The 12,067-nt window shown below is 37.4% G+C and overlaps 3 protein-coding genes across 4 annotated transcripts in view; 1 reads left to right on the plus strand and 2 right to left on the minus strand.

Annotated features, from left to right (window-relative positions):
- Nucleotides 1-1,082, plus strand: part of LOC306871788 (single-stranded DNA-binding protein 2-like) — a 36,329-nt gene extending 35,247 nt beyond the window's left edge. The window contains exons 16-17 of one of the 2 annotated variants that reach the window (XM_079419950.1): nucleotides 75-173; nucleotides 260-1,082. In XM_079419950.1, the coding sequence (XP_079276076.1) occupies nucleotides 75-173; nucleotides 260-289 (129 nt within the window). In that variant the 3' untranslated portion in view covers nucleotides 290-1,082. The other variant, XM_079419949.1, reaches the window with a different exon arrangement.
- Nucleotides 628-8,112, minus strand: LOC306871787 (proteinase-activated receptor 1-like). Its single transcript, XM_079419948.1, has 2 exons — nucleotides 7,890-8,112; nucleotides 628-3,768 (listed from the first exon to the last, which is right to left on the minus strand). The coding sequence occupies exons 1-2, from the start codon at nucleotides 7,957-7,959 to the stop codon at nucleotides 2,600-2,602; spliced, it is 1,239 nt and encodes a 412-aa protein (XP_079276074.1). The 5' UTR covers nucleotides 7,960-8,112; the 3' UTR covers nucleotides 628-2,599.
- A 289-nt stretch (nucleotides 8,113-8,401) lies between these two features.
- LOC306871965 (ras GTPase-activating-like protein IQGAP2) overlaps nucleotides 8,402-12,067 on the minus strand; it is a 54,317-nt gene continuing 50,651 nt past the window's right edge. The window contains exons 35-38 of the mRNA XM_079420256.1: nucleotides 10,822-10,982; nucleotides 9,844-9,987; nucleotides 9,318-9,426; nucleotides 8,402-9,188 (exon numbers count right to left, since the gene is read on the minus strand). Of these exons, the coding sequence (XP_079276382.1) occupies nucleotides 9,075-9,188; nucleotides 9,318-9,426; nucleotides 9,844-9,987; nucleotides 10,822-10,982 (528 nt within the window). The 3' untranslated portion in view covers nucleotides 8,402-9,074. The remainder of the gene's footprint in view (nucleotides 9,189-9,317; nucleotides 9,427-9,843; nucleotides 9,988-10,821; nucleotides 10,983-12,067) is intronic.

The raw sequence follows: 12,067 nt of genomic DNA on the forward strand, positions 1-12,067 counted from the left end.
TTAAACAGTGACAACCATTTCTCTGAAATTCATTTGTGGTTTCTGTCCTCAAACTCAATGTTCACATTCATCAGAGCTCACCAGGAAACCTCAGCATGAATAATCAGCCTGGCACACCAAGAGATGATGGAGAAATGGGTGGTAACTTCCTCAACCCATTTCAGAGTGAAAGTGTATGTATGCAGAAAGCCATTTCTATAGGATAATTTGTGTTAAATACAGCAGCTGCTGTCATTCAAACTACATTCCTATCTTGCAGTATTCTCCAAACATGACAATGAGTGTGTGAAAGGACAGCACAGGAGTTACGTTTTCACCGTGTTCAGCAAAAAACAGGATCTTCTCAAAACCGGTTCTTTGGCTTTCTTCTCATTTTGTCTTTGGTGAACTATTGTGAATTACAGTAATGTCATCCTAAACTAAATCTGAATAAACTTAAGCAAGCCATGAAAAGAAGCTGAAGACACCTAGAAGAAGCTTTTCCGCCCTTTTTTTTTGTCATTCCATTGTTAATATTGTCCTGTCTCCTGTTTGGATTCACACAGGGCTCAATATATTTTTTAATTATTGAATCTTTCCACAAGTTTTTGTATGTTCTTTTTTATGTAAAAGTTTTTTGTTTTTTTTCCCTGTGGTATGCAGCATAGCTGATACCAAAAACAGCAGTTCCTTAATAAAATCCTCCACTTTTAGATGCAGTATAATTCTCACAGTTACAACCTGTTATGATTGAACAGCAGAAAAAAAATTTTTTTGTTGTGGTTGTTGAGTGAACTAAACATGACATTTCAAGTTTTTCCTAATATTTCTTTGTTTTCAAACTAAGTTAAACAAGGATTTGATCAGACGACGATCACTGACAAAATCACCCTTTATCAAACATTGTTTAGGCAAACCAAAGGTTGGCTTGATTTCATTTTTACTCTGGAATAAGACAAATGTACAGTACATCCCTAAATGTAATGGACTGACCTGAATTTTTTAGGATGGACCTCAAGATTTCTTGTCATGTTGGATTTGTTTTTGTAAATACAGCTATCTGTGAAGAATTTGGATATGCTGATATAAAATTCATTTTCACCATTTGTAGTATGTGTTTGTGTATGTAACTTTTCTTGACAAAAAAAAAAACTGCACAAGCCACCATAAATTAATTATGCTAGTACTTTCTTGTAGCAGATGGTCAAATAATATTCTTGCTGGATTTGAAATTTGAGCTGGTTAAAGAGCTTAATTGAGACAAACCAATATACTGTATGTGACCCTGGACCACAAAACCAGTCATAAGGATCATTTTTGGAAATTGATATGTATACCGCATCTGAAATCTGAATAAATAAGCTCTCCAACGATGTATGAATTGTTAGGATAGGACAATATTTGGCCAAGATACAACTATTTGAAAATCTGGAACCTGAGGGTGCAAAAAAATCAAAATGGGAAAATCGACTTTAAAGTTGTCCAAATGAAGTCCTTAGCAATGCATATTAATCAAAAAATAAGTTTTAGATATATTTACAATAGGAAATTTACTAAATATCTTCATGGAACATGATCTTTACTTAATATGCTAATGATTTTTGGGACTGGTTTTGTGGTCCAGGGTCACATATCAAAGCTTGTTCAAAGCACTGTTGGTCATTTAAACAAGATTTGAAGCCTTTATTTACATAATTTGCATTGTTATACACTACTGTTAAAAGTTTGGGGCTGTAAAGATTTTCTAATTGTTAAAAAGAAGTCATGCTCACCAAGGCTGCATTTATTTGATCAAAATAGCCTACTGTAAAACAGCAATGTTGTGAAATATTATAACTTTAAATAACAAATGCATTTTATTCCTGTGATGCAAAGGCTGTTTTTTCATCATTCTTCATGTGACATGATCCATTTGTAGGATCATGTCACATGATCCTACAAAAATCCTTTTATTATGCAGATTGGGTGCTGAAGAAATATGTATTACCAAGGCTGAAAACAGTTGTGCTGCTTTGTATCTTTATGGAAACTGTAATACATTTTTTTCAGGATTCTTTGATGAATAGAAAATTCAAAATCACAGTATTTTCTTTGAAATAGAAATCTTTTGTAATAAATGCATTTACAGTCAATTTAATGCATCCTTGCTGAATACATTTTCTGACCCCAAACTTTTGAACGGTAAGTGCACGTTTGTAATATCTACCTAAAGATAAAACAGGTAGAAATGTTTTTGAGAATTTTCACCAAGTAAAATCCAGCCATCGTGTAAATTACGGTGAACTGAAAAAATGTAGCATACAATTATCATTTTTGTCTAGCAAAACATTAAGTATCTGATATGTAAATATGCATTTATTTGCAAGAATATAGCTTTTTATAATACAAAAATCAAGCAAGAATCTATAGGCTACATTAGCACAGATGATATAAAAGCTGTTTAAGCGCCATAGTCATTTGGCTGTTCTTGGAAATGTTATGAATAATAATAATAATTCAAGAGTTCCAATGAATGAGTGCAATCAACTCCAGCATCCTAAATCCTGCTACAGCTAGTTTGAGAAGGTCTCTCACCCTGACCAGCTGCAAAGTTCTCAAACCTCCTTTTAAAGCAGGCTGCTCATGCCATCAGCTTCCTGTACTGGTTGCTCACGCTGCTTTTAAAAGTCTCCAGCTTGCTGGACCTGGTGGTGCTGGTGAACTGTGCGCTCCTCTCGATGCCTGACGCTCCCTGACACTTGAGAAAGATGAGAACCTGTTTTTGGCACTGTGACGATCCGAAGTAGTACATGAGAGGGTCCAGACAGCAGCTGATGCTCCCTATGCACGTGGACACCAAGTAGGCGGCGTAGGACGCCTCGTTGTGCTTGTGCGCGAACTGCACGTAATGCGACAACAGGATGATGTTTGTGGGCGCGAAGCATACGACGAAAACAGAAAAGACCGTTACGGCCATAAAGACAGCCCGCGTTTTTTTCGCGCGGTTTTCCACGTTGGCCGCGCACAAGGCTTGGATGATGCGCACGTAGCAGACGGTGCTAAAAATGAGCGGAATGAAGAAGAAAAGCGAAGAGATGATGGGGAAGAAGTACAGATAATACTCGCGGAGGTGGTGGAGGTCAAGGACGTCGTGACAGGTAGTAATGCCCAGGTCAGGTAGGTGAATGGTTTGATTGGAAATTAGCAAAGGCGTCACGCCGCCGATGGACAACAGCCACATGGCGGCGCACACGACGGATGCGGTTTGGGGACTGCGCCAGGTGAGCGAGTCCATCGGGTAAACGACAGCCATGAAGCGGTCCACACTGATGCACATCATCAGCAGCACAGAGCAGTACATGTTGCAGTAGAAGGCAGCCGTGACGAAACGACACATGCCGGCCCCGTATATCCAGTTATTTCCGTTGTAATGGTAGGCTATCCTAAACGGGAGCACCAGGACGAACAGAAGGTCGGCGCAAGCCAGATTTATCATATAAATCGCCGCCGGTTTTTTCGGCCTCACTTTGCGCACAAACATGACCAGCGCCAGCAGATTTAGAGGAGCGCTGATGATAAACACTATAATGTATATTGTTGGGATGACAGCGGTAAGCACGCGGCCTGTGAGGAAGCTGGAGGCCTCCGGAGAGATGTGATAAGTCTTTTTAGCCACATGGTGGTGCTGATCTTTCTTGGGTTTGGATACTGGACCAGACCCGGAGCCGCTGCCCTCCTGCACGTCAAGGAAATCAATTGGCTCGTCGGTGACGGTGAGGAAAAAACCAGAAAATGTCCGAATAAACGATTCTGGAAAAAGAAGTATATAGTGAAATTATTTAGGTGTAAAATGTTTGCTTTTAAAAACATTGTCACAAAAATCTTGATATTTCCTGGTTATAATGACTCCTTGATTATACTCATTACATGAATTATTTGAATACCTCTGCCAGCCAGCATAGGCTACATACATAAATACACATATAAGCAGGGACGATCATGACGCAGAGGTCCCTGGGCACGGACTGATTATAGGCCCCCCTCAGTTGAAATCGCGGTCATTTTCAAAGTTCAAATAGCAATGGATTCTATCTACACCAAGTGAAAACAGCTATTTTTTTTTAGCAATATATTATTTACACTAAGAGCAAATAGCTATAGATTATATTTACACTATATTAAAATAGCAGGATTTTCTGCTATTTATACTACTTGTTGCAAAATAGTGGCAATTATCTGCACTTCAGTATTGTATTACTTTATAAAACATATGCTATAATAACGTATTGTGTAAATTATCATTTTAATTCAAATTATTAAATGGATGCCACCTTATTGATAATAAAGGCCTCCCTACACCTACCCTAACCCTACTCTATACTTTATTTTTAACTTTTTGGTTATTTCTTTCATGTTTATAAAAAATAAATGCCTTTACGATGTGATATGAGATTTGAAAAGGGAGAAATAAAGTTCGGCAAAAGGCCAATTTTCACGTCATAGTTCAGACGCGGGCCGGGCCGAGGGCCTGTTTTAGGTTTCTCCTTAATTTTATATTTTAGACATCCATCAATTAGTGATGAAAAACATTTCCGCGCTGGTGGAGACAACAGGAGACCGCGCCGCGACTGCGAGCAGCTCGATGGTGTTTAGTGTCCCGCAGCAGCGAGCGCAAGTGACTTCAGCGCAGCGGAATAGTTCTGTGCTCAAATGCACGCAATAGGCTAAAGCTTGCTGCAAAACCCCAGCAAACATAACCATGAATGTGTCTGTGGGAAATAGTAAGGAGATATTTGAATTATTTACTAATATAGCCTACTAGGTTTTCTGAGTCTGTGTCGCAAGGATGAAGTTGCTGATCCTGACTCGCTGTCTCCTCATTAGAAGCGCCTTTAGAGAGAAATGCATCTTTATTGATTATGATCAAGATTATAATAAAAGTTTTTGTTTTAATTTTTTTTATTTCGTTAAGTGATAATTTAAAGCTTTCTATAGATATATTTATCATGTCTGTGAGGCATGTATTCGCTCAGCTTCAGTTCATTTTTGTGAAGCGTTCCTGTTCAAGACGGCAGAAAGCACATCATGTTTGTCGGACTCGGGTATGAAGCGAATTTTGTGCCAATATTCATCAAACAAATCCAGTGTTTTGCAAATAAACAATCTGCTTTGCAAAGAAAAACTCAACTTTCAAACAAACGCAAAGTGATTTTCAAATACAAAACTCTTTGAGAGAAAATGCAGAGGTATGGACAAATATATGTATTGTGTGTTGCAACTGTGAGACTCATTTGCCTTTTTATGAGGAAACTTGGCTTGATTTTCTCACAAATGCATGCAGGCTGATTTTCTCACACGTGTGCGGACAGATTTTCTCACATGTGCAATTGAGCAACTTTCTTTTCCAAAAACAGCAGATGGCGCTGTTGGTCAATTTACGTTAGTCTCCCAAGACCTGAAACACCTCTTTACCTTTTCAGACCAATATGAGTGTGGAACAGGTGAATTTCTGTCTTACTAGATCTAGAATTAACCATTTAGATGTTTTCACAAAGTGACCCTACTACAGTGTCAGTGAAATTCACAACAAGTGCTGTAAAGTTGTTAACATGATGGATTAGTTCAAAAATCAGAGGTGACATGGCTAAACATTTAACTTGGTAGTCTTTCCCTATAAAAACTGATCCATTCTCCATACCTCTTATCCTCTGTTGGATCGCGGGATATAGAATATACATATATATACATACAATTGTTCAACATTCAAAACAACGCAGGAGTATAACAATATATTGTAATACTAAAATGCAAATGTATAGTGGATAGCGACAATAATTTTATAGGGAAATAAATAATTTTATAGGGAAAGACTGCCTAGTTAAATGAGTCTCACAGTTGTAACACACAGTATATATTAGTCCATACCTCTGCATTTTCTCTCAAAGAGTTTTGTATTTGAAAATCACTTTGCGTTTGTTTGAAAGTTGAGTTTTTCTTTGCAAAGCAGATTGTTTATTTGCAAAACACTGGATTTGTTTGATGAATATTGGCACAAAATTCGCTCCATACTCGGGCCGGTAATTCTGATAAACTGTCGGACAAGAGTTGGGTTGGCTGGGTTGACACAGAATGATCTAATCACACCGGTGTGATCGTTTATTAAATATAAAAAATATTATTTGGCTATTTATTTATTGTCTTTTGGATGCTGCATTCAAAATCCACTTGCCTCAAAAATCTGAGGGGGCACGGTTGAAATCGCGTTCTGGGAGTAGGGTATTTCGGCTGGGCCCCCCTCTGGTCCAGTGCCCTGGGCACGTGCCCGGTAGGCCCGTGCGTTAATCCGTCCCTGCATATAAACTGGGTTAAATACAACCCAGCTCTGGCTAAAATATGGACGAACCCAGGGATTGGGTTGTTTAGAGCCAGCGGTTGGGTTAAACATTTAACCCAACTGTTGGTTGAAAACAACCCAGCATGTGTTCTGTCCAATATTTACCCAGCACTGGGTTGTATTTAACCCAGCATGTGTGTGTATATATATAGGACTCGACACTCATGTCCCTACTAACAATTCTTGGTTCCCAGAACGTTATTTGTTATGGTTTGTTTTTGGTTATCCAGGAAAATTTTCTTAACAGAAACAGAACGTTAGTTTTTGGTTTTTAGAACATTATTCTAACGTTTCCCTAACCCATTTACTCCAGTATGATCACTCCACTGTAGGTCAGTAATCATCCAGCACACACGACCCAGTATAGTATAAGTGGCATGGAACTGATCCGTATGGACGCCTAATCAGTATTATAAAAAACATATCTTGTTTTTATCTATTGTTTAATTAATAAATAATCTGAGCACATCAACTATAAGATTAAATAAAACTAAATACGTCCATTAAGGGGTAGCTACCCAGATTTTATTTCTTCAGCACCAAATAAAAATGACTTCACACAATGTATGGTTAATAAAATATGACGTTTATTCACAGATATTAAAAAAGAATAAAAAATTACAACTTAAAGTTGACTTAAAGTAGGTTATCACTATTAATTTCTTACCACTGAAGTCCGTTTGTACAGCGGGACACTCCTCTTTTGATCCGTAACGTTAAAGGAAAACTTATCGCTTAACATCATGTTCTCTTCGGTTAGGCTTGTCAAATCCCTCCGACATCATATTTACGGTCAAAACTATATTCATTTTAAGTAATCATTCAATAAATAGGTTGATAAACGAACGAGTACGAGTAAAGTGAAATGACCGTTAATTTTTAAATTCCGCGAGCGCGCGGCTCTCAGTAGAAGACAGGTGAAAGCGCGTGCTGGAGCAGCGCGTGCAGATCAGAGGCGCTCAAGCAGTAAATGAAGATGAAACAAACCCACGAAGTTATGATTTCTGTTATCACTCCTTGCTTAACCCTGGTTTAATATTACAAATTAAAACTTATTTTGATTTATATAATTTCTGTATTTTAATAAATGCTGCATTAAACGAATTTCAGGGCTCTGTATAGGTCATTACCCCCCCCCCCCCCCCCCCCCCCCCACCACACACACTTTTAGATGTAGGCTAACCACTTTGTATTCGTTAACATTTTCACAAGTAGCTAATTTATTTACGTATTATTTTATTTTATTTATATTTTCTCAGTAACTGATTACAGTTACATTTTTTTTTCTAATTAATAATTCCGTTACATGTAACTAGTTACTCCCCAACACTTATGCCGAGTTATTTACAAACTAATAGTAAGCACTTAGTGTGAACTTTGCTTGCCATAGAAGCAGCAATAGTCTATAACTTACACGTCTGCTTACTTTCAAAAATGCAAAGTACAGAAAGTTCACATTTACTCCGCAATGTATGTTACTTAAGTTCATCATATTGTAACCTGCCACGTGCAGAGAAAGATGCTGTAAATTCCTTACCGTTCTTGGGCAGAGCAGCCGCAGAGCCCTCCACAGCCAGCAGCCCCATCAACACCACAATCCTCAACATCACAGCTGAGTGAAGCGGTGCGCCTCAAAAATGATGAAAACAGGCAAAGAGTTTCAGTGAATGAGCCTGAGCTCAACAGCAGTCCTCGGACATCAGGAAAGGCTGGCGGCTGATGAATTCACTCCCCCGTCTGTCGCGTGCATGTCAACGCCTACTTAACACAAGGGAGCCCTGGACTAACTGATACTTTTAAGGGGGAGTTCTTTTTTAAGTTACTTTACAGTATATTATGTTCATTTGTTTCACCAACTGCTATTAAAACATTCAGTAGGCTATGACGGTGCAATTTTGATTGTAGAATAGTAATCACAAAAATTTGAAAAAATCATAAACGTCTGCATTTATATGATTGGGCTTTTAATTCGTAACACAGCCCTTGTGTCAGATATATCCAGTCTCCACTATATATACAGTGTGTATGAAAAACAACAAAAACACTTTTTGATGTATGATTGTTGTATTTATTTATAATCAATTACATTAATCCATCTTCTCAGCACAGAACATTGTTGTTTGTTTACTGAAAACTTTAAGGAATGCCATTTAATAAGTATCTTTAAAAAGATAGACATTTGAGCACTTAGAAATGAAAGGCACTAGTTCATGACGTCTTGTGAAAAGTCTCCTCTGGTTTATCTTATTTAACAGCCATATGGCAGTAGTGCATTATCAGTCATTAAAAGTCATTCATCTTATTCATTTCTAAGATATTAAAACATTGCAGCATCAAAACATTACTTGCTATAAAATATATATTTCAATTAACTTGCATTGAAAAATATAATCCATACACAATTTTCAAAAAAAAAAAAAAAGTCTTGTGGTTTGATTAAATTTCCTTTCATATGTAAGCTTTTTATGTACAGCTTTGCATGTATGATAATTCTTAGAATGGTAAGATCTTATAGTTAATTAAATACAGAAGAGCTGCAAACACAGTTGCACAAATACCCTGAATGCTCAGAGAAATGTATTTTACAAAAACATCTAAAAACCAAAGGCACAATCTGTTCTTTTTGTACAATTTGTGTAAACTAACATCTAAAATGAGACACTTATAGCTAGTTAATATTTTTCACTGAACATATTTTCACTGAATTAACTCCAAGGGATATTCATTTTCCATAGAACTTTTTGTTCAAAAGGAAGATCAGTAGATTGACGTTGACTTTGGCCTTGTCGAACATTTTCATGACAGCTACTCCCTCATACTGAAGCTGCAACAGGTCCTGATAATAATAATAATAAAAAAAGCACACAAGAGGTGAAAAACAGGTCTGTATTGGTGTGTCCATAAATGCAATTCCACATAATACAAATAATATCCTGCATGTGGCTCTGTGCACCTGGGAACTGACCTGGAAATGCAGTTGCACCTTCTCCATCTCAACTCCCATAAACTTGGCCTTTATCTCAAAGTCTCCCACTTCCTCACAAGGGCAAATGTCGAACATGACATTTTTTAACCTGAAATGTACAAAACACTGACTGAAGTACTGGAATAGGTGGAGCTTAATACTGTACATCTTACAGTGCAAATAATTTCAGTGTTACAAAATGACTGGTAGCGCCTGCCTGTTCAAAAAGAATTATAAACATAACATTCCTGAGACTGACAACAAATTAACGACTAAATCACTGAGCACTTAAAGATAACATTTTTTCTTTTCTTTTGATCTGCCTTAAGAGATTGCAAAAAATAGTTGGCTTAAACTCCACTTTGGACTGCATGTGGAAGAGCAGAACAGGATGGTTAACTTTAGATATTAGAAAGTTCAGTTTAGATATTATGTACTTGATATTCATAGTAAAGTTATTAATTATGAATACAAATATTAATTATTAATAGAATGAAAAGAAATGGTGCAAAGAGGAAGAACCTACTGATTAGTCTGGAGACCTTCAATCTCCAGAATGACTCCTTTCTCATGCAGTTTGGCAGCTGTGTACTTCAGAGACGAGGCCTTGGACTTCTTACTGCTCTTCTCCTCTTCCTTTCTGTCCAGTTTAATGGACCTTCGTGAATTCCTGATTGCAAAACAACCATCAATAAAATATTATATGTCTTATAGGAAATGACAGGAGACACTTTCCAATTTCCAAGTTCCCTTCAAGCCATTGTGTATCAGGGCTCAATTGTGGCAAACACTAATCATTAAATATCAATATATCAAATGAGAAAATGATTGTCTAAACATGAGGATAAATAGACAAATTGATATAAATGAGTCGTGAGGTTAAATAAAATAAATGAGCAATTAAATAATAATCTAATTGCACAGATAAATGAACAAATTGATATTGAAATCAGATGTGCTGTACCTCAAATCAGTAGAAAATCAATAAGACGGTTATCATGATCATATTGAAAATAACTATTTTCAGGTTTAGCATTATATTTTGTATTTAGAATGTGTTAATTGAATATATTTATCAACTGTTTGCTGTTTTATATATTGATCCCTTAAAGGTAGGGTAGGCGATTTCTGAAAGGCTAGCGATAGCAAGTTAGCTTTGAAAGCAAGATCCCCACCCTCCCTGCATGACCACTTTGCAAAACACACAAACGCGCTCAGAGGCTCAGGCAGACCAGAGACTAACCTGCGACACGATGAGAGACGGTGCTGGTGGAGGACTGAATGCAATGCTGTCAGATTACCTCATGTTTCATTCACCAGTGAGAAAACATTACAGTACAAGTAACGCCTTTCAACCAGGATAACAATTTTTTTTTTACCAAATCACCTACCCTGCCTTTAATTTGTTTATAAATATTACTAGTGATTATTAAGAGGCACATATACAGTAGGCCCATAATCATGAGTGCATATGTACAAGAACTTCATGTGCATCTCCACTCACTTTCTGTTGAGGTTATCAAGACATGTTTTGATGTATGTGTCATAGTAGTTGATCTGTTCCTGATAGAAAGCTGCCTTTGAGTTGAGCGCAGTCAGAGTCTGCTGCAGCTTCACCAACTCTGCTTTCCTCCTCTGCCTGTAGCGCCGCTGGTATCGAATGTCCTACCAAATAAAACATTTTTGTTAATAGAAATACTATATTGTAAAAACAGTCAGACTAAAGCCAATTTCACACTACACGACTTTAGACGTCGGCAGATCGCTGTGCTGTTCAGAATACACGACTTGATTGTCTGTCTTTTAGTTGTTGTGATGTTCACACTACATGACTCTATTTAAATGATCAGCAACCAGGGGTTACACACTACACGAGCTGACAACAACTCTGTCACCCAATGACTCGATTCAGTCCCTAAACCACGTTTTGTCATGAATAAACTCGACAATTGCAAAGAGCTTGATTGACAGGCAATCAGAAAGCCGCTGCTATCCGCCATCTTGCCCGACCGCTACAGCCAGTCTTCATAGAAATACATGTTAAAACGGAGTGAAAAAGATTAACTAAATTTTTACTTTTTCAATATAACTAAATATAAAAATGTGTGGAGGATTAAGCTGTGCTGTTGTTGGCTGCCACGTTAACGGCAATAAGTTAAGGTATTCCTTTAAATACTTGTTTTGGTACCAGAAAATCTGTCATGTCTGGCGCTGTATGCATTAAGTTAAGTAAGTAAATTAAGTTCAATTCTGAGTGTTAAATAATAAAATAATATTAAAACGTATGCTCTTATCATTCTGTGGACACAATCCCGTGTGTGTGCTCATCTGTTTTCAATGCAGCTCTGCTCGCTTTGCTTCATGTCATCTTCCCACTGGTTAAACTATGACAGGTCCTTTACTGCAAAAAGACGGTCACTGCGACACTCTAAAGTGATGAAACTATGGCGCAATGTACTTTTTAAACCATTTTCATAGGTTTCACGTTATATTGTCGGCTCGGAAAATATGTAAATGCGCATGCCCAGTAGCTGCAGCTGTATCTCTTCTAGCCTTAACCCCAAATCAGACAGGAGAGCATATTAACTTCGGTGGACTTAAAATGGTGTGTTCCGCGGCTGAAATTAAACACTTTCTGATGTTTATTCATATTCATTTTGTGCATTAAGTAAATATGAAAAGACGATCGGTTCATGTGTTTGAACCGGCAATACAGTAATCGGTCACGACCCAAGAGCCACAAAACGGTA

Source organism: Barbus barbus (genome assembly GCF_936440315.1).
Source record: "Barbus barbus genome assembly, chromosome: 6".
Taxonomy (NCBI): Eukaryota; Metazoa; Chordata; class Actinopteri; order Cypriniformes; family Cyprinidae; genus Barbus; species Barbus barbus.

Coding starts and splice junctions, on each gene's coding strand:
- LOC306871787 (XM_079419948.1), bottom strand. CDS start 7,959: ATGTTGAGGATTGTGGTGTTGATGGGGCTGCTGGCTGTGGAGGGCTCT. Junction 3,769..7,889: donor GGCTGCTCTGCCCAAGAACG/GTAAGGAATTTA, acceptor TTCTTTTTCCAG/AATCGTTTATTCGGACATTT.